The sequence below is a fragment of the Emydura macquarii genome, unplaced genomic scaffold, assembly GCF_026122565.2.
Source record: "Emydura macquarii macquarii isolate MOO-44397 ecotype Brisbane River unplaced genomic scaffold, CSIRO-AGI_Emac_v2 contig_318, whole genome shotgun sequence".
Classification (NCBI taxonomy): domain Eukaryota; kingdom Metazoa; phylum Chordata; order Testudines; family Chelidae; genus Emydura; species Emydura macquarii.
Window position 1 is genome coordinate 14,384,164 of NW_027130455.1, and position 20,720 is coordinate 14,404,883.

Below are 20,720 nucleotides of genomic sequence, written 5' to 3' on the forward strand. Positions count from 1 at the left end.
CAGTAGCAGCACTTCCTCTGCTATCTAAAGGTCCAGCAGCAGCAACAACAGCAGCAGCTGGTACAACAGGTGGAGCACAAGACTTATGAGGAGAGGCGGAGGGAACTAGGTTTGTTTAGTCTGCAAAAGAGAAGAATGAGGGGGGATTTGATAGCAGCCTTCAACTACCTGAAGGGGGGTTCCAGGGAGGATGGAGCTAGGCGGTTCTCAATGGTAGTAGATGACAGAACAAGGAGCAATGGTCTCAAGTTGCAGCGGGGGAGGTCTAGGTTGGACATTAGGAAAAAGTTTTTCACTAGGAGGGTGGTGAAGCACTGGAATGGGTTACCTAGGGAGGTGGTGGAATCTTCATCTTTAGAGGTTTTTAAGCTGTGGCTTGACAAAGCGCTGCCTGGGATGATTTAGCTGAGGTTAGTCCTGCTTTGAGCAGGGGGTTGGACTAGATGACCTCCTGAGGTCCCTTCCAACTCTATGATTCTATGAACAGGTGGCCACCACCTGCTACAGTGAGACCAGCGAGCTTTGATCAAGCGGTGGCCCCCATTCCCATCAGGCTGACAAAAATGGGGCCTGATGACAACTCCGAGGCCTTCCTCAAAACCTTTGAGAGGGTAGCCACAGCAACATGGTGGCCCCTCAAACAATGGGCAGTTTTGCTAGCCCACTCCTTAACCAGGACAGCGCAAACAGTGTATCACACTTTAGGCCCTGCCACAGCCTGAGATGATGTGCAGGTTAAAGCAGCAATCCTTGGCTCTCTGGAGTCTCACAAGAGACATTACAGTAGCGTTTCCAGGAGGAGTGGTATCTGCAGGGAGCCAAAAAGCTACCAGGTTTATGTTAGAGATAGCTCAGACCTCAGTCGAAGATAGGAACCCAGATGCTAAAGATGATTTTATTGGAACAGGTCACCCAGATACTACCCCCTGGAGGAAAAGACTAGCCCCATAATGGCCACACCACTGCATACCTGGACAGTGTCATAATCTATAGTTGAACCTGGGAAGGCCACCTACAACAGCTAACTGCTGTAAATCCAGTCCCTCCAGGCAGCCAGTCTGATGGTGAATCCTACTACTTATTAATAGAAAGGGAGCCATGGTGTGTCAGACAGGAAGAGACATGCTTTGCTGTGGAGGGTTTTGGGGTCTTCAGTCTTTGGGGCCTAGTTCTGTTCTGAATAAGAGTTTCTCACCTGCCCCCTTTTCTCAACACACAAATTTACATTAAGATCCCGTCACCATCAGCCTTCCCTCAGAATCTTCCCCACACCACAGCCTGGGGGCATATTCCTTCACCTCTCCATCTAGGTTTCATTACTGTGTTCATTAATCTGAGGAAACTTGCATAGGCTATCTGCAGAGTGCTGCGCTATGCTCTTTGCTGGGAGCCTCACTGCTCACAATGTGCAAGGTGTAGTCCTGTGATTGATCTGAGTGAAACTGTCTCACTTGGACTTTCCTTAACACCGATAAAGGCCATTTTAAAATGGTCCAGTGAAAAAATGTGACTCATTCTCCCTTGCTTCCCTCCTTTGCTGAACTAAAACAATCCTTCGGTGTTATGCCACTCCAGTGACCCTCAGCAGATGCTGCTGTTTTTGTTTTGTTTGTATGCTCTTTCTGCTTTAGTCAGATTCTGAGGTCTCTGAGTTGGTGCTGTTCATCAAGCAGACTTCTATAAATGAACAATTTGTGAATCTCTACACGCACTAGCTCTGGGCAGGGCCTGCAGTTGTACAAGTGCGTATTAAATTAAAGTAACAGTCTGGGAAAAAATAAAGGAAAAGACAGAGAAGATTGCAGTTGTTTGTTGCAACAAAACTTTTCTAAAGTTCCACTGCAATCTATGAACTACAGTAGATTTCTGTGATCCTAGAATAATGCAATCTGCAAAAGCAAAGAAGATCAAAAGTAGTTAGACATGATTACCTTTCATTAGCAGGATAATAAAGATGGCAAAGTTCTGTGGCCAAGGGGATGTTTTACATTCTTAGTTCACAAAGTACATCACAAGGCTCTGCTGATGTCACATGTGACAGAAAGGCTCCCTAAAAATCCTGCTGCAAGAGCCTTCTCCTCTGCACCTCCTGTCATGTGGAAGGGTCTTCCTGCATCTTGCAATATTTTCTTTGTTTGCTTTTCTTTGCAAATCGTATCTAAAAACATCTCTTCTGCTCAGCTTTTAACTATAACCCTCTTTTTCTGTTGTTTTTTAAGATTCTGTATCACTTAGGGATATATTTGTATGAAAGATGTTATGCCAAATACAGTATATTACTTTTATTTATTCATTGAATTTATGCATAATGTATAGAGTACTCAAAAGTGTTGGGCCCCCCCCCGGTCCCACCCAGCCACACCACCGGCGTAGCCGAAGAAAGTGCAGGACCCATGGGAGCAGAATAGGCCTCCCTCGCCGCAACATAAAATAAGGGAAGTCCCTGCCCCCAAAGAGCTTTCTGTCTAAGTGCAGATAGTATACTTAGTTTGGAAGCTGTTTGGAGCAGGAACTGTCTCTTTGTTCTGTGTTTGTACAGCACCTAGCAAAAAGGGGTCCTGGGCCATGGCTTGGGCTCCTCTTCCTCCTCCTCATAATAATAATATAAATCCAGGCCTTAATCTCACAAATCCATCGTCATGTGTGTAACTTTACAGACATGAATAATCCTACTGAAGTCACCATTAGTTCCATCTATTCCCATGAGTTAATTACTCATGTGCTTAATAGTTTGCATAATCAAGACCACCATTTGTTTTTTAGCTATGCCAGACTATCAGCCTAAGCAAACGGTGTTTCTGCTAGGTGGTTCTCAGTGTTACCAGAGCCATAGTCAGAATTCCAAAATGACTTTTCCTCCGGCATGTTTAGGGAAAAGGGATTCAAATCAGCACTTGTGTTATTTTCCTTCAGGAATCGACATTTGCAATGCACAGTAGCCAAGAACTGTTTCAGTCAATAAAATGTGCCCTTGATAATTCTCTTGTTTCAGATCTCTAATCTCATTTTAATTAGTGTTGTACATAACAGCTCCAATCAATATAAGTCAGTAGCAAACATTACCGTCTGCATTCATCATTAACATCAACCAGCATGGTAATCTGCAGTTTTAAATTAATGCATGAGCTCATGGGACTTTAGTGTCTGTTCAGAACTAAAGACCTCTTTCCTTCCACCATTTAGCTTTTGAAACCTACTATTCCTTTTGCCTTAGAACTTTCAAAAGATGAAGCATTTCCATGACTTCCACTGTAATTTCTTTCACTTCTGGAGTACAAGTGTCTTGCTCATTCTCTGACTTACAAAATGGTGTCACATGCTTGGAGATAATTAATTGTGGATGGATACAGGATCTACTGTATGTAAGGAATACTTGGCATTGTTGCCAAAGCTGTGGACAGGGCTATAAGACTGTTACAGCTTTTCATATCAAGATACCTTGTTATTTAATGAACTTGTTGAGAAAATGCTTTTCTTTAATACAGGTGAGCCCTCATGGCATCTCGTAAAAGTCAGAGTTTGGCTTCCTGATAATTCATCTTGTAAATCCAAATATAAACAGGTTATTGGTTTAAAATTGGGCAGTGAGAGCACTGTCATTTCTCCAGATGTGATTTTCCATTCATTTCTCATGGAAAGCTAGATTTCACTAGTTTCTTAGCTATCACAGTGCAGAGTTTGAATTCATGTAGTTCTTGATTGTAATGGAAAAAGGAAGAAAGGTGAAATCAGCCTCACAGACCATATAAAGTTTAGTGAAATAATGCCAGATCTTTTATTATCTAGGATGAGTGACTGGACTGGCTGAGCTGGATAAAAGAACCCACTCCAGCACTCACTTGAACAGTGCACAACTATAGTCTCCTTAAGAGAAGAAACTATTTTTAATGTATTTTTCCTCCTTACATAATTTCATCCAAATGAGCGCTTGCAGCTATGAAATGACTGTAGTTGTATAGCTACAACCTGAGGCAACACAGCAACAACTGAGAGAAGTCATTTGAAAAACAATATTCTTTTCATTAGCGGAAGTAGCCTAGAGTGTTTTTAATCTCTCCATAATGCTGCTATAACCATTCTGTGCAATTGCACTACAATGGGCAACAATTAATTGTAGTAAATCCTTCGTATCAAAGTGTTTACTATTAAAGATTTTCAAACCTTTTTTCCAACAATGGGGATACGAATTAATACATACCCCTTGGGACCATTGTAAGCTAGGAATTCTGCATTTAGACGTTATAATCATATTTGATTTTCACAGGAGAAGAAATGTTAATTCTAGTTTCTGGGTTCTTTATACTGTATTTTATTGTTTTCTGCTGGAAAAAAATGAGGGCTAGATCCAAAATTGGATTCATGGAGACAGACCCTTGCACTTATATGGAGCCCCGCGGAGGTCAATGAGGCTTCATGCAGATATAAACACCCTACCCGTTGTGACAAAGCTTTTCCTCTACCTCGGTAGGTCCAGCGCTTCCTTCTAGCGGTAGGTCAGGGAACTGATTCACCCTTTAGTGTTCTTCCACCCTCTAGTGGTGGGGGAGGGTAATACAGCCTCTCTAAGATGGCTGCTCCCTCCTGGTTCCCAGTCCTGTCTCTGGTTCTCACAGGCCCTTGCCTCTTTGCTGGGCTCTTGCCCCGCCAGTGAATGGCCAGTAAGGAGTGGGGTGGGGGGTGGTCCCACCCTTGACTCTGGGCAACAACCCAGGGACCCTACAAGTAGCAGCCTTGTGCTGTGGCTTGAGGAAAGCAGCTAGCCTTCCCTGAGTTACTTCCCCGTGCCCCATGACTTAATGTCTGGACCCTGCTCGGATAGGGGCCCTTCCTGGCCTCCTTGCCAGGGTAGGCTCTTGACCTCAGACAGCCCCACTGTGCATGGTAGTGTCAAACCAAATGTCCAGTTCTATCTTCCCCTTCTGGTAGGCCTCCAAGCCTGGGAAAGGTCCTTTGCCCTCTTTGGGCAGGATTTTTCCCTCTCCCAGTCTTTGTACCTGCAGGGTTCTCTCCTGCCAGCGTTCTGCTCCTTCTCCTAAACCCTCCTGGTTTAACGACAGCGTCTTGCCTTCTCACACACTCTCTGGTAGCTCACCTCACTCTCACAACTCTAGCCACACCTTTTCTCTGCAGGGGAGGCCTTTAACAAGTAATGGGCGGGGCCTTGATTGGCTCCACCTGTGTTAATTAATGTGGAGTAACCCCTGCTCAGCTACCAGAGGAAAAGGGATTTGATGAGCCTGGGGCTGATATATTGGCCTTCTAGCACTCTCCAGTAGCCATCTAGTCTGACCCTGTCACATCCCCCCCCCCCCCACTCAACATCACGGGGTTGGGCAACTTGGGTTGCTAGCCAGTGCACCCAGGAGAGGCTATCCGCATTGTCATGGCAGCTCCTGGCCCTGTGTTGGATGGTAAATTGGAATAGCTGGAGGAACAGGAACCACCTGGTCACCCTTGCAGTCTTCTTTGTTCCACTGCATCCACTGAAGGGGGGCATGGTCGGTCACGAGGGTAATTTTTCGGCCTAGCAGATAATAAATGAGAGTTTCCATGGTTCACTTGACAGCAAAGCACTCCTTCTCCACCACTGCATATTTCTGTTCCCTCGGAAGGAGCTTTCTGCTGAGGTAGAGAATGGGGTGTTCATCTTTTCCCACCAACTGTGATAGGACATCCCCCACTCTACCTTGGATGCATCCATCTGTAGTATAAATTCCTTTGTTAAGTCCGGGGCCACAAGTACGGGGGTACTTCAGAGGGCAGTCCATAGGTCCATGAAGGCCTCATCCACCTTGTCAGTCCATTTCAGGGCCCTGAGCCTTTACCAGGTCCATCAGGGGACTTGCTCTGGTGGTGAAGTGGGGGATGAATCGCCGATAATACCCCATTATGCCCAGGAATGCTTGGACCTGTTTCTTCTGGTTTGGTCGGGGTCAATTTTGGATGGCCTCCAGCTTATTCACTTGGGGCTTCACTACACCTCTTCCCATAATGTAGCCAAGATATTTAGCTTCTGATAGTCCTATGGCACACTTGGCTCGATTTGCTGTAAGGGTATTCAGTACTGCTTCCACCATTCCCAGATGGGTTTCCCAGTCTGGGGTATGGATAATCATGTCATCCAGGTATGCAGTGGCATAGCTGGCATGGGGGGTGCAACAACTTCTCCATAAGGCATTAAAAGGTGTCTGGGGCCCTATGTAGTCTGAAGGGGAGGACAGTGTACTGGAATAGCCACATTCTAGCCACACCCTTTCTCTGGAGGGGAGGCTTTTAACATGTCCTGGGCAGTGCCTTGATTGGCTCCAGGTGTGTTAATTAACCTGGAGTAAGTCCTGCGCAGCTACCAGGGGAAAAGGGACTTGCTGAGCCTGGGGCTGATATATTGGCCTTCTAGCACGCTCCAGTACCGTATTCAGTTGCGTTCTGGGTCTGGTGGCTCCTCCCCTTAGGCTGGGGGAGGGGCCTTAGGCAGTGGGCAGGCTAGTGCCTGCCCACTTCCCAGTTTGCAAATAGTAGCACTCTCCAGTAGCCATCTAGTCTGACCCTGTCAAACCACATAAATCCAGTTACAGGATCTAGCCCTATGAGCACAATGTCTGGCTTCACTTGAAACCAATGGCAAAACTCCCATTGACTTCAGTGGAAATAGAATTTGGCCCTAAAAATTTAGCACGCTCTTCTTTCTAGTTAGTTGTCATACTGTCCTTGTTACATCTTTCACTTCTACTCAGATACGATGGTATGTTTTGTAGGAAGACAAGAAGGGGACACTATTATAATCATAAATTGTCACAGACATGAGTCTAACCTTTACAAGCGAGAGATTTTTTTAAACAAATGCATGGTATCATGAATATTTTATCCGTGAAACTCTCCAATTAATGAATAAATGAAATAAAATAGGTAATAAGGTACTTCACTAATTGGTTTATATTAGGAAGAGATAATTCTTATGATCCCTATTGAAAGAAGTAAGAGGGGCTTAAAATACAAGAAGCTGTTCAGTAGTAAATGCTGTCAAGATTGGTATAATTGCGTGTTTTCATACCCTTATTTTCCTTCCCCAGAGCCATGTTTGACTATGACAAAAGCAAGGACAGTGGCCTTCCAAGTCAAGGGCTCAGTTTCAAGTACGGAGACATCCTGCACGTTATCAACGCCTCCGATGATGAGTGGTGGCAGGCGAGGAGGGTCATGCAGGAAGGAGACAGCGAGGAGATGGGAGTTATACCCAGCAAAAGAAGGTATGTATAATTGCTGCTTTTCTACTTCATTTGGCACAAACGTGCAAAAGTTTGAGTTTTATTCCAAAAACAATGTGCACTAATCTAATAAAATATAAGAGAAGGTACAAAGAAGAGTCATAAAAATTATACAAGGGCTGGGGAAAGTGTCTTAAAGAACTCAATCTGTTCAGTTTATCAAAAGGAAGATTAAGAGGTAACTTGATTATGTTGCATACATGTCTTTTGGGGAGAACATACCAGATAGTTGAAGTCTCTAGCAGTGAAAGGCATAACCAGAATCAGTGGCTGGAAGTTAAAACCAGACAAATTGAAATTAGCTAAATCTCTAAAATAAATCTGAATATATCTTTGTTTAGCTGTGATGGACTCATGGGGAAATGTACTATCTAAATGTTACTGATATTTTTTGCAGTCTAAACTGTCTGATGGATTGCCTTAGTGAATTAGTTGTTGATTTCATCAAATATCAAAGCTGCCACTGAAATAGATATTTGTTGGTATCTTTGTTGATAGTTTTAGTAGAGAGGTCAAAAACTGAAGTGGCATGGAAGAGAATGAATTCTTTCAAACCAAACCAAACTGCTCCTTTGGAATATTAGTTCCAGGTCAGATATAAACCTTCTATCTACAGTCATTTCGATTCTAGATTTAATAAAAATGGTTGCACAATTTGGTTACAATGAGATATATTGGATCACAGGTTGCCTGCAGAGCACCTGGTATTGTTCTACAAAGAACTGGATGATCACAGAGTGTTATCCTTGCTCATTGTTTTTGTTAAACAATGGAGACTTAAAAATTCCTTACAATATCACATTGACATGGGCATTCTAGGTATCTAGATATTGACAAAATATAGTAAATACTTTCCTAATGTTAATTTTCCATGTAAGCTGTTGCTATAATTGCCTTAGGGTTTTCTATGGGATTATGAATGCAGGAGTAGTGGTCCAAGCAATCATGAATAGAAGCAGGAGGACTTCATAAGATTTTCTCTCTCTAAGTTGTGGTCCATAGTATAAAAAGGTATAAATCCTCGAAATTTATGATATACAAAATAAGGGAGTCGGGGAAACAACAAAAACAACTGATTAAAGGGTGACGTTAGACTTGTGTCTTGTTGGTTCAATATGTGTGATCTTTTTCTGTAGGTGGGAGAGGATGCGTGGGCCTAAGAATTATTGATCTACTTGCAAAAGATTGCTTTTAGGTGGGACAAATATGTGGAGGCATTTTGGACCCACTCAGGGACAGGGCTGCAGGGAAATGGGGGAGCCTGAAGAAAGCTATGCAGACAGGAGTTGGAGAAAGATGTGGTTTGTTGTACAACTTAGACAGAGTAGAGAGTGATGCAAAATGAGATAAGAGCAGAGAAGTAAGCAGGAAATAGATTGCATAGAGTCTTGAAATGTGGCACTTGAATTTGTAATGTTACAGGTACAATTACAGTGCTCTCTACTCCTCATACTACTGAATCAGCAGTGAGTTGGAGAAGTTTGGAAAACACAATGGAGGCTGCCTGTCTGCCTGCTCCAATGGTTCCAAATGGACATCACATTTTTCTCTGCTGTGATTGTTAGTGAAAGAGACCAACAAATTCTAGGAGTCTAAATACATGCAACAAAGCTGGATAATGTCATCTAAATGTTTATTCATCTTATTCTGACAAGGCCTTTCTTTGTTATGGTGGGAGTAGGCCCTTTCCCCATGACAAATTGAAGTTTTTCTCCAGAAAACCCTTCACTGAAATGTGATCAGCCCATATTAATGCCATTACCATTCAAGATTAATTAATTCAGTGTTTCTTGTATAAACACTTTTGTTCATGTGTTGTTCATAAATCTAGCACTGAGTAGGTCCTCCAGGGAGAAAGGGTATATTTTCCCCCATTTTAAAAAGTCCTTTCCCTTGTCCCACTTTAAACATGTATTGATGTAATGCAGGTTCGTTTTTTGCAGTTATTTAGGTCAGAAAGGATCCAGTTGTACAAGATAGATTTTTTTTTTTTTTAAAGCTGTGTCTTAAAAATGAATGCAAGTTCATACTATGGACACAATAGTATCTTCAGAGTCATTGAGCCTGATTGCCATTATCCATTGTCCTGCATCTTATGTAGTCATTTACACCAGAGCAAAGTACGTGTAAAATGCTACCTAAATCAGAATATTGTTATACTTACATAGCATGGGTGTACATAATTGCACAAACTGCTGTGCTGCAGAGAATCAGCCAATTATATGTACCGTATACATTCAAAGTTAAAATTTCTTCTGAAAAGAGTTTACTGAGCATATGAGACCTGATCCAAAATCCAGTGAAGTCAATGGGAGTCTTTCCATTGACCTTCAGTTGGCTTTATGTTGAAGTAGTCACTTTATAAAATTAAGTATTGGTCATTTAAATTAACAACAAAAATCAGATTGCATCATGAACCAATCACTCGCCAAGGGTTCTGTTGTTGTACATATGACATTATTTGTGTACAAATTGAAATACATGTACCCAAAAAAAAGCCACACACACACACACAAAATCTAACAGCAAAATCTTTCCCATTTGCTAGATGGTGCTATGGCAGGGGGGGAAGGATCAGTGGCAGCTCTGTGTTGTAGCCTGAGCCATTTTGCTGGTCAGCAGAGTCCTATGGTTCTATCAGCTAGGGGAAGAATGTATTCTAGGGGCTGTTTTATGCAGTCATGTGAAAACCTTATGAATCTCTCTCCTTCAATTTATAAACATTTCCGGCAACCAATCAGGAAACCATAAAATAGGTGACTAATCACATATCAGAAGCAAATAACAAATAGTCAAAGACATACTTAAACCAATTGGTTGTGAATAGCCCAAAGACTTAAAAATAGGTGTGGGCTCTGGCTACTTTCAATACCTAGTGTTAGATCCTGATATTGGCAGTCTCTACACTCTAAATCTACATTCACAAATTGTCTAACCATTTGCTTTTGAAATCTGCACATGACTAGGCCTGTCCTTTGAAGGGGTCTACAAAGTGCAACTCATTCCTTGTGGAATTCTTCTCATTTGTCCCTGTTACTTTTAAAAAACATTTTAAAGTACCTTCTCCTCCCCAAAAATCAAAAACAATTTTTGTAGACCCATCACAATTGGCCCTATATTTACCAAAGTTCTTTTCAATTCCTCTTTTTCCTTTTTTTGCCCTTTGGTCCGCTCACTTTGTTTGTATTTTATGAAGGTGGCATATTATTCTGTTGTCTGCACTGCATTCTGAGCACTTTGGCCCTTCTGATCATCTAGAACGACCTTGTGTAAAATTAATATATTAATTATAATTGAAAACAATAGAAAATAACCTTTTTTTTCTTGCAGTACTTAAGCCATTAACCTCTTCTGTAATAGAATTTTGACTCCAGTATTTACAGTGGGAGCAATCAACATAATTAAGTTCTTACTTAGGGAACTGTCTATGATAATCACCTTCCAAGTGCCCGATTTACTGTTTTTTCTACATTTTTTTGGAGTGGGGCCTCTCAAACAGGCACATTAAAGCATGAGCATATGAGAGAAATTTCCAATGCTAAATCAATGTTCAGTTTTCTTTTCTCTAAACCACAAGAGGTCGTAATTTATAGCTTCAAGGGAATTGCTGCCCATGACTCACTCTGGGATGTGTTGGTTTCCAGCCCTTAACTCTCAATCAGTTAAATGGAATTTGAAAGCAATCTGTCATTAGATTTAGATGTGGTCACTTGCGCATGGATTTGTTATTTTCTTGACAACTGAGAAGCCCTTCCTTAAGAGAGAATTTCGAGCCATTAGCACTGTGCAACAGAGACAGGAGGTTTAATTCTGTATTGAACAATCAGAGTACCACAGTCCTGGTCCATCTAGCTCCCACTCATAAAGGCCTGATCATGTGAATTGGTTAGCGCTCTTAACTGCCAATGACTTCAGTGAGAATTGAGGTGAGGGTGCTGAGTGCCTCGCAGAATTGAGGTCTCACTGATCATGGCTTTGGCGTTATAGGAAGCAGTTCACTCACTCTTAAAGGCAAAACTGCTCCTATTTTGGCCTGAGGTCCAAAAGTTCCCTGAGCTACCAAGTTCTCATCACCATGAAGATGTCTGTTTCTAATTACAGTTGTAATGTACCCTCATGTTGGGTGGGTGTGCAGAGTGGCCATCTTGCTGTAAAGTGATGTCACTTTGACACGGATGACATTAGGCTCAGTGAAAGAAACCGTGAACCAGTTACCTGCTTCAATGCTGGTGTATGAATGTCAGTCTAAGCTTCAGTACTCTGTTTGCCAATGCATATATATCGGCCCACATCTTTTCCTGCTGTCTGAGTAAGAGCTGCATGAATTCACTCTAAGGATCCAAATTGCAATGAATTGAGTGTCTTTAACTTAATGTAGATTGTATCATCATCATCTAGCCCTGTATGGTACCAACCCGCTCCTGCTGCCTCTGAAATCAATGAGAGCTTTGCCTGTGACTTCAACAGAAGCAGGATTAATTCACTCTAATCCTTCTTTTGTCTTAAATGTATCCAACCACAAAACCTCCTATCAGATTTGAAGTAATTCTGAGACCACCATCTTCAAATGCTTTAAATACATATGACCATAGGGGTCTATGCAAATTATATCTATATTTTACAGAACAGATATATAAAGTGATATCAGTCTGTCAAGCTCTTTTCAAATGTACAAAGCTTGCAGGGCCCAATGATCTTTTTCTTCTTAGATTCCAAAGGGCAAAAGATTGAAAAAAAGAACACAAAGTCTTTCATAAACATTTTTCAAGGACAAGTAACCAGGGGTTTGCCTATTGCAAAAATCCTTCTGGGTAAAAAGGAATCTTAAATTTGTTATTCCGCCCGACTTGTCAGAAGGACATGTTTATCCACTCAACTGGGTATTACTTATAATGTTTCTCTTCTAAATTAGCTACCTTTTTAAGAATCCCTCAAGATTTTAATCCCACAAAGATAAAGCTTTTTAAAATAGCATAGTCGTGTCAGCTTTATCAAAAGTGAATTACTTCAGCACAGTTGCTAATCTAATGGGAAAAGATAAATATAGAATAAAATTGATATGCACGTGTATATAACTCTCTCCTTAGTCTTTTGCAAGCAGGAGGAACATCATCACTGTAGGAATAAGGATGTACTGTGAGTCCAGGAAAGCATTACCCACAAGCTTCACTGAAAGTGTGTTTCCTTGCAGGAAACATTTTTACATAAGATGAACTTTATTAATATTTTTCAATTTAAAATAAAATTAGCTTTCACAAAGGCCATTAACCATCAAGATCGCTTCATGGGAGTGTGGCAAGTCAATTACTTTCTTGTAACAGCTCATGAAGTCTGAATCTTTAAGCAGGTTAAAAGGATTTTTCCTCCCCAATCTTTCAATAGCACTTTTTTCCAGAATAGTAACTGTACTGTTTTTATAGGATAATAAACAGGTGCTGAGCTACCATCAATTGGCAAACTGCTGATTAAGAAGATCTGAATTTTTCAGAGAGGGAACAGTTTTTGTCCTAGTGCATTTACATGTGTTGTTTCAATAAAAAGCCACTTAATTAGCTTTTTAATATTGCTCAAAAATCAGTTGGAGAATGGACATTTATGGTCAAAATCAGATCTTGCATGAATGCTTGCAACTTGCTTGGACGTTTCTGGGCCGAACTGAGTAGGGATGTAAGTGATGGAGAAGTTGTGTACTGCGTGCGGTAAGTTGGTCTGAAAGTGGGAGGAAATGGTAAAACATATTTACACTGATCTGGAATTCAGTGTGTGGGCAAAACTCATATGCCAACAGGAAGATAGAGTAAGGCAGAAGGAAAATGACTAACAGAAAGGTGTAAGATAAAGCAAATTTCCTCACACATTTTATGTTTCACTCTTCTATTTAGTACCTTTTCTTACTATGCTCTTTATCATTGTGCACAGTATAAGAAACCATGGCTGAGGCATTGATTTTACTATGCCCATATTAATTCTCATGACACTCTTAAATTGACAACCAACAAGCAATATGTGGGAGCTCCATGTCCAGATGAGTGAGCAGTATTTTGCAGTTCAGTAGACAAGGGCCAGTGAAGAGGTCTGTAAAAGTTTTTGCATTGCCTCCCCAGGTCATTCCTACCAGTTTCTAGATGCATCTTTATTTTGTCGTGAATATTTTTCAGGTGCTGGTTGTATGTGGGCTTCTGTGTTATGTCACACCAAGATATTTCAGGGTGGGATCGTGCTTTATCTGACAGCCACAGAAGTCCATGTGCTGTTCCTCCCTAGTCATTTGATTGTTTAGATGAAATGCTGACACAATAGTCTTAATGATGTTTGGGTTTAGCCCTCAGTATAAGAAATGTTCTTCATCTTCACCCTTAGTGAGGATTTATTCCGTGTAGGTAAAACATGTGCCTGTGTGATCAAAGCAATGTCATAAGCATACATGTCTGTGATGAGAAGAAGAAGAAGAAGAAGAAGAAGGCCACTTGTGTGGATATTAAACAGGGTGGTTGCTAAGACTGATACCTGGGGTAGGAGACTGCGTGGCCTGCTGACCTAGTTACCAAGAAAAACATGAAAGGTTGGTCAGAATGTCTTAGAAGAATTTTATCGTTGCCTGGGATAATTTTGCTGGCTTTCAGGGGGAAGCCATTCCTTCATATCATGTTGTCAACAGCAGATAAGCCTGAAAAAGCTGCCCCAGACTTGAGTTTTCACTGGAATCTTGCTCAGTGTATGTTGTCAAGGCAAGTACTTGGTCAGTGCAGCTGCAGCCTGGTTGGAAATGCACTTGTTTGTTCGGTACCATTGCTTCTACAAGGGCGTGATCCTTGCCAGTAACACATTCATATGTGGTGAATCTGCATGTAGCTTTTTTGTGTTTCCAGTTTATCCAAAAGAGTTAGAGTAAAATTTTCAAAAGTTCCTAGTCCCATTTTCAGAAGCAATTTAGGTATTAAGGAAACTAAGTTTTCGTTGAAAGTCAATAGATTTCAAAATTATCATTTTTGATCATTGGACTTATGCTCATAATTCACTTAGGCACTTTTGAAAATTTTACTTGTAGGTCCCTTTCCATTGGTAAGCACCTAGAATCAGCTTCTGCTCTCAGCTACATCTGTGTAAACCTGAATAACTCCACTGTAGCATTATTCAGGATTTACTCCATTGTGACTGAAGTAAGAATTTGTCTCATAAGGCCACAAATGCAGGCTCTTCAGATCACGCAATGGCAAACCACTAAACTATTCATTTTGTTTTGTAAATGGAAACCAGAACCCCACTTATTTGATATTACTGAGATTTAAAGGCATTGGATAAAATTTTTTAAAAGCTCCTAATTCAGGTATGAGATTATGCCCCATTTGCAAATGTGCCTAAGTCTCACTGAAAATCCATGCGGTTTAGGTTGCTACGTGCCCAATTGTCTACGTCACTTTTGAAAATGATACTTAAGATCTGAAGTCACTTTGGTGACTTTGAAAACCTTACCCATAGCCTCATTCAGCCATAGTATAAACAGGCCCAACTCTGTTGAAGTCGTTTGGAGTTGTGTCTAGTTATGCCAGGCTAGAAATTGGCCCAAGTATATTGGTAGCAGTGAGTTTCACTAGTATATGGATCTTAGTTCTGCTGAATTTATTTATTTAAGTTTATTATTTGAAGGATCCCAGTTTAATGATTGACAGGAATGAATTCAAGTAGGTGAGATTTTAAAAACCCAAATGTAAACTGTAATATTTTATCAACCCAATCAGCCTAATCAGACAGCCCAGATTCTGCAGCCATAAATATGCTATTGTTTAGCATTGGCAGGAAATCCCAATCTCTAGTTCTGAGAGGGAAATCCCCTTCCCCTATCCTTGCTCTGTGTGTTTAGAACCATTATCTGGAGAAATCAACAGAGATGTGAGGGGAAAGCGGAAGGATTCACGAAATGGGTTTTCTCACTAGCTCTAAAAAATCAGACTTTGTGCCTGGAACTAAGCAGATTGAGGGTGAGTGACATTTGCAAGACTTCAGTGGGCCAGTCAAGGGGACACAGGATCTGTGGCTACATAGTTGTAGTGGACCAGAACTCCTATATGTGGAGCATGGAAAGGCAGTGGCCTGTGAGCTGGAGTAGCAGTTGCAAATTGACTGTGCTGCAGTCCCAACCCATATAAGTTAGGGGGGGTGAATAGCCACCACCGCACTTCACTCCATGCAAAAAGCTCAAGTAATCTGGCTTTGTGCGGAAGAAGTGAATTTAAAATTTGACACCCTGTTTTAAATCCACCAGTTGAAAATCAGTTCCTTACTCATCTGCCAAAACTGGAGTTCAGGGTGTTATGCTTTCCTTGTTGTTGGTGTTGCTAACACCTAAAGCAGTGTAAAGAATGTAGATTCATACATTATTTAGGTGTCTGCAATTTCAACTGTTGCAAGAGAATCACAAAACCCTGATTTCCAATGGTCTTTGCAAATAAAAAGGCTTTAAGTTCATACATATATATATATAAATACAAATTTATTACATACAAAAATGTTAAAAGAACATTAAAGTTGCAATGTCAAGCGCTCACAAGTTAGGAAATGCCAGAATTAAGGTTGCAACTAAAACCTTAATTCGACCCCCATTGTGCATATACATTATGATACAGTCTTTAATTACATGATCACATGCTATATTTTCTACAATACACCTGCTCATTAGGGATTAGATGGTGCTTGTTCCACTGGTAGTTATTCGGTATTTTTTTCTGTGCATCATTTTGTGCACTATTTTTTGCACACCAGCCAAATCCTGCACTGAATAAAGAATTATTAATTTCTGCATGGGCTCTTCTTAGTACCTTTATAAACATTAATCAGTTTATCTTCCTTCATAGCACCCAGTGAGATGAATTAGAATTATTATCTTCATTTTACACATGAGGAATAGAGACAGAGAGATTAAAGCCAAAACTGTCTGCGGTTTAAACTAATTTTGAATGGCCAGTCTAAGAAACCTAAGGCCTGATTTTTCATTTCTGAATACTTGCTTTTGCAAATTAGTTTTTTGTGGTGTAACTTTTAACAAAACTTAAAATTGAAAAAACAGAAGTTCTATCATGTGGAACTATACTGACCCCCCACATGGGTCATCTTCAGGGTTGAGATCTTAGAACCACTGCACAGTCCTCCACCGCATGGGCTAATGGAGTAACTAGTAGCAGTGGAAAGTACAAAGTATCTTCTATGGGGACCTGCCACTAGAGGTGACGGGACACACACTTTGCCGGTGTTTCACAGCAAAGGAACGTTGAGACTTGGGAATAATGTGTTCAGTTTCAGGTTCAATAGAAGAGTGTGCTTTAATAGTTACAGACCCTCTGGCCCTCTTCCCCTGGCCTCTCCCTGTCCCCTTCTGATCCTGTTTTCCAACTCCTGTCCATTTTCCCTTTCCACTGCTCCTATCCTTCCATGGCTCCTGCCGTCCCTTCTCCCATCCGCTCCTGCCTCTCCCTTCTCTCAGCTATGACTCCTAACCCTGTACCCCTCTCCCACCCTCTCCCTTGAGTTCCTGCTCCTGCCCCACCCGCACACATAGACCTGTAGCTCTTCAGCCAATCACTGTCCCTTACCACTCTGATTTGAGCCAGAATGGTTCCTCCTCCTCCATGCTACCTGGGCATTATCAGATTGCGAGCAAAGAACAGAGTCTCTCTGTTCTCAGTGTAGATGCAGTCTTTGGAGAATTTAGCTACAAAACTCTAACGAGTCTGTGCTGAGCACATGCAAGACACAATTCTTCAGACTTATAACTTGGCCAAATATCCACAGGAAAAACAAAGGGCACGTCCCTGACACCACAGAAACCCCGCTGCCAGATTTGAATGAATTCCTCCAAAAGATGGAGGAACAAGTTTCCCAGCCAAATGGCTGAAAGAATTTTTAACAACTGAAGCATTTTAGCTGAAACTTTAAAAAAAATAAAATTCTCCCAAGGCAAACACCTGGCATGAGAAATGTCAGCCTAAAAGGTTAAAATTTGGCAAAGTTATAGTGTCTTGAAATGGAAAGTGTTGGGAGATTTTAACTTTAAATGCCACTACTTGTGCTAACTATAATATATCTTTAGGTTATGAAACACTCAATTTTCCATAGGCAATATAAACATTTATAAATGCTTGTAGTGAATGTGTCTGGAGTATTAATGGCAGTTTACTACATTTATTATTTATATATCTTTCAAGGCAATGTAGATTGTTTGTAGCATATATTTTGTCTGCATTGCCTGCAAATAGCAGTGTGATGTCTGCATTATTGCTAGAGTCATTTTGAGGCATTACATAAACCAGATCTGTTTTTGTGGCTCATTTTCAAGTTTCTCTGTACCAGGAAACAGAAATAAAATCCAAAGCAGCTACATTAGAAGGTTAGGAAAGATAGGAATGAGAATTAATATTAACACAGATTAGTAATTAGAAAACTGTGTTCAGCTTTGAGCAAATTATTTTCTCAGCAGGCATCCCTCCTATTTAGGAGATTACACAGCCTCAAGTCTTCATTTTTTACCCGTTTTGTTATGGGGCTTCATCTGTTACTTTAAAATTCTGTTCCTTTGGCTTTAATATCACTGACTGAATTTCAGTTGTTTTCATATGAACATTCCACATTTATTCCAAAATTCAACTGTAACTATAGTAACCTGCATTCAGTGTTTGTCAGTAAGAAAAATAAAAGCCCACTCAGATAGAAGGAGCATGTTGTGTTAATTATTGTTCTATGAAAAGACTAGACTTTATTTTATTTTTTTTAAAAATCAACCAATTACCATTGCTACTCAGAAACTAGCAGATCTCTGTCCTTAGCCTCAGGAACTAGATGATCTATATGTACCTAATCCTGCTTCTTATGTGAGAAACTGCACTAGACAGATGGGAAAAAAGGAATATTTAGACAAATCTGGATTATCTAACACTCCTTACTTGCTTCCCAAGCATTCACTGCCCAGTACAGGTCAGAGGAGAGTAGACTTGTAGGCTAGCTTTGTGATATTGTACTCACCAGATCTTCTAGAACCATTAATAATTTTGAACATTTTCCATTATAAAGGGGTGATCAGATTTTTGTGCCTGGACTAGTAAATTCTCCTGATGATTTTGCAAGGCTGCTCAATGACATCTTTTATAATACCCATATCAATGAAGATGAGGAAGAGACTGACTGACTCCTCCCTTTTTTCCTGCTTCCTTAGTATTTGTTTCCTGGGTTTTTTGTGTGTTTTGTTTTCCTTTATTTATCTCTCTCTTTTGCTTTAGATTATTTTTAATTTCCCATTATTTAAGCATTCCGTTCTTGCAGTTCTAAAGGGTGCACTATATAATACATCAGATGCTTGTAGTAATGCATATTTAATTATGCGCTTTCCAAATTCCCAAGATTCATATAGTATAGTTTTCAATATTATGCCATATGCTGCATGAATTTCATTATGTTAATGCACTTTAAATTTTAATCACACTTCCTTTGAACATATTGTTAGTCCACTCAAAGATGGATAGATTCATAGAGTTTAAGGCCAAAAGACACCATTAGATCTAATCTGATCTGTATATCACAGGCCACTAAAATTTCACTCAGTTAAACCCCTGTTGAGGCCACTAACTTGTGTTTGACTAAAGCATAGCTTCCAAAAAGGTATCCAGTCTTGATTTAAAGATACCAAGAGATAGAGAATCCACTAATTTGTTGGTAGTTTGTTCCAGTGGTTAATCAAACTCAGATAAAAATTTGTGCCTATATTTCTAATTTGAATTTATTTGATTTCAGCTTCCAACCATGAGTTCTTTTTATGCCTTCTTCTGCTAGATTAAAGAACCCCGTAGTACCTGGTATCTTCTTCCACTGAAGATACTTAAACACTAATCAAGTCATCTCTCAAGCTTCCTTTTGATAAACAAACCAAATTGAGCTTTCACTGTAAGGCATTTTCTCCAGCCTTCAAACCATTTTTGTGGCTCTTTTCTTTACCCTCTCCAGTTTTTCAACATCCCTTTTAAACCAAAACTGTATGCAGTATTCTAATATCTGTATCATCAATACCATACTCAGCCATCTGCCATATCCACTGCCATCCCAAAGTATCAACTCCCACGCAATCCCCTAATATTTGTTTTCAATAATCAAATACTTTAGCTAGTGTTGAATCAAACAGAAGAAAAAGTGGGTTTTTCACATCCCCTGTCTGCTTGAGATGAATCATGTTTGTGTAGGACAATATTTTATAAGGCGTATGCAAATCCAATTCGTAATGACTTTGAGTGGCTATGACCATCTCTCTCTCCTGCCTCCAAGCATTGTAAGTCTCCACAGAAATACCATTTTAGGTGAGCCTATACAGATATAAAGTAATTTAAAGGCCTCAAGCAAAAACTTCTCTGCACTGGAAAAGGAGTATAATTTAACATACAGCATCCCTACATATTTCAGATGAGAATTTTTAACTAATGTTTCAGCTAGTCTTGAAAACAGTAAATTCATGCTTAAAGATATTGAATGTTATCTTCCAAGGGTAAAATTTTCAAAAGCGCTCAAGTGATTTAAGAGTCTAAATCCCATTTTCAAAAATTACTTTGGCACTTAGAGCCAGATTTGTAAAGGTAATTAGGCACCTGCATTTCCCATTGAAAAATCTGACTCTTAGTCTAATTGAAAGTCGGTGGCACTTGGTCACATAAGTGCCTGAGTCACTTTTGAAAATAGGGTTTAGATGCTTTTGAAGATTATACCCAACATCTGTTTGTGTTGGGAAGGAACATGGTTTCAGTGATTAAAAGGGAGGACAAGGAGTCAGGACTCCTGGGATCTAGACCCATCTCTGCCATTGAATTGTTCTGTGACTTTGGGCAAGTCACTTGACCTCTGTTTCTTAGTTTACCCATTTATAAAATGGGAATAACAATAATAATTCATTGTACTGTAGTACTGTAAGAATTAGTGTCTAGAGAGTGCTTTGAGATCCTTGGGTGAAAGTTGCTATATAAATACAAAGTATTATTGTTATCCTCATGTGATGATTTATTTTTCTTTAATTTTCCTTAGGGTTGAAAGAAAGGAACGTGCACGTTTGAAGACTGTGAAGTTTAATGCAAAACCTGGTGTGATTGATGCAAAAGGGGTATGTAAACAAAAAACCTAATAAAAGATGCCAGAATTTCTCTGTTGCCAAAGAGTTAAATGCAATTGCAATATACATTTTTAAAATTGAGCATATGATGACAACTCAAGAAGGAGAATGTGAGATAGTTTTAAATAAAGTTTGGACTATGGTGAAAGGTCTAGAGTATGACATGATCTGCTCAATAATTAATATCCTTTTTACTGTAGTACCTGGTGACATTGCCTCCTAACAGGCAGATAGAGAGAAAAGAAATAGCATTCTGTTATTGGTAGGATTTAGTTAAGTACTGGCTTGGGAAAGGAAGACTTTCAAAATTCATTGACATG

General features: G+C 40.2%; 1 protein-coding gene across 3 annotated transcripts in view; it reads left to right on the top strand.

Moving 5' to 3' along the window:
* The window catches only part of LOC137166958 (disks large homolog 2-like), a 623,160-nt gene that overhangs the window by 538,575 nt on the left and 63,865 nt on the right, over positions 1 to 20,720 (top strand). For all 3 annotated transcript variants that reach the window (XM_067568887.1, XM_067568895.1, XM_067568902.1), the window contains 2 exons: positions 7,071 to 7,247; positions 20,316 to 20,391. In XM_067568887.1, coding sequence (XP_067424988.1) covers positions 7,071 to 7,247; positions 20,316 to 20,391 — 253 coding nt within the window. The remainder of the gene's footprint in view (positions 1 to 7,070; positions 7,248 to 20,315; positions 20,392 to 20,720) is intronic.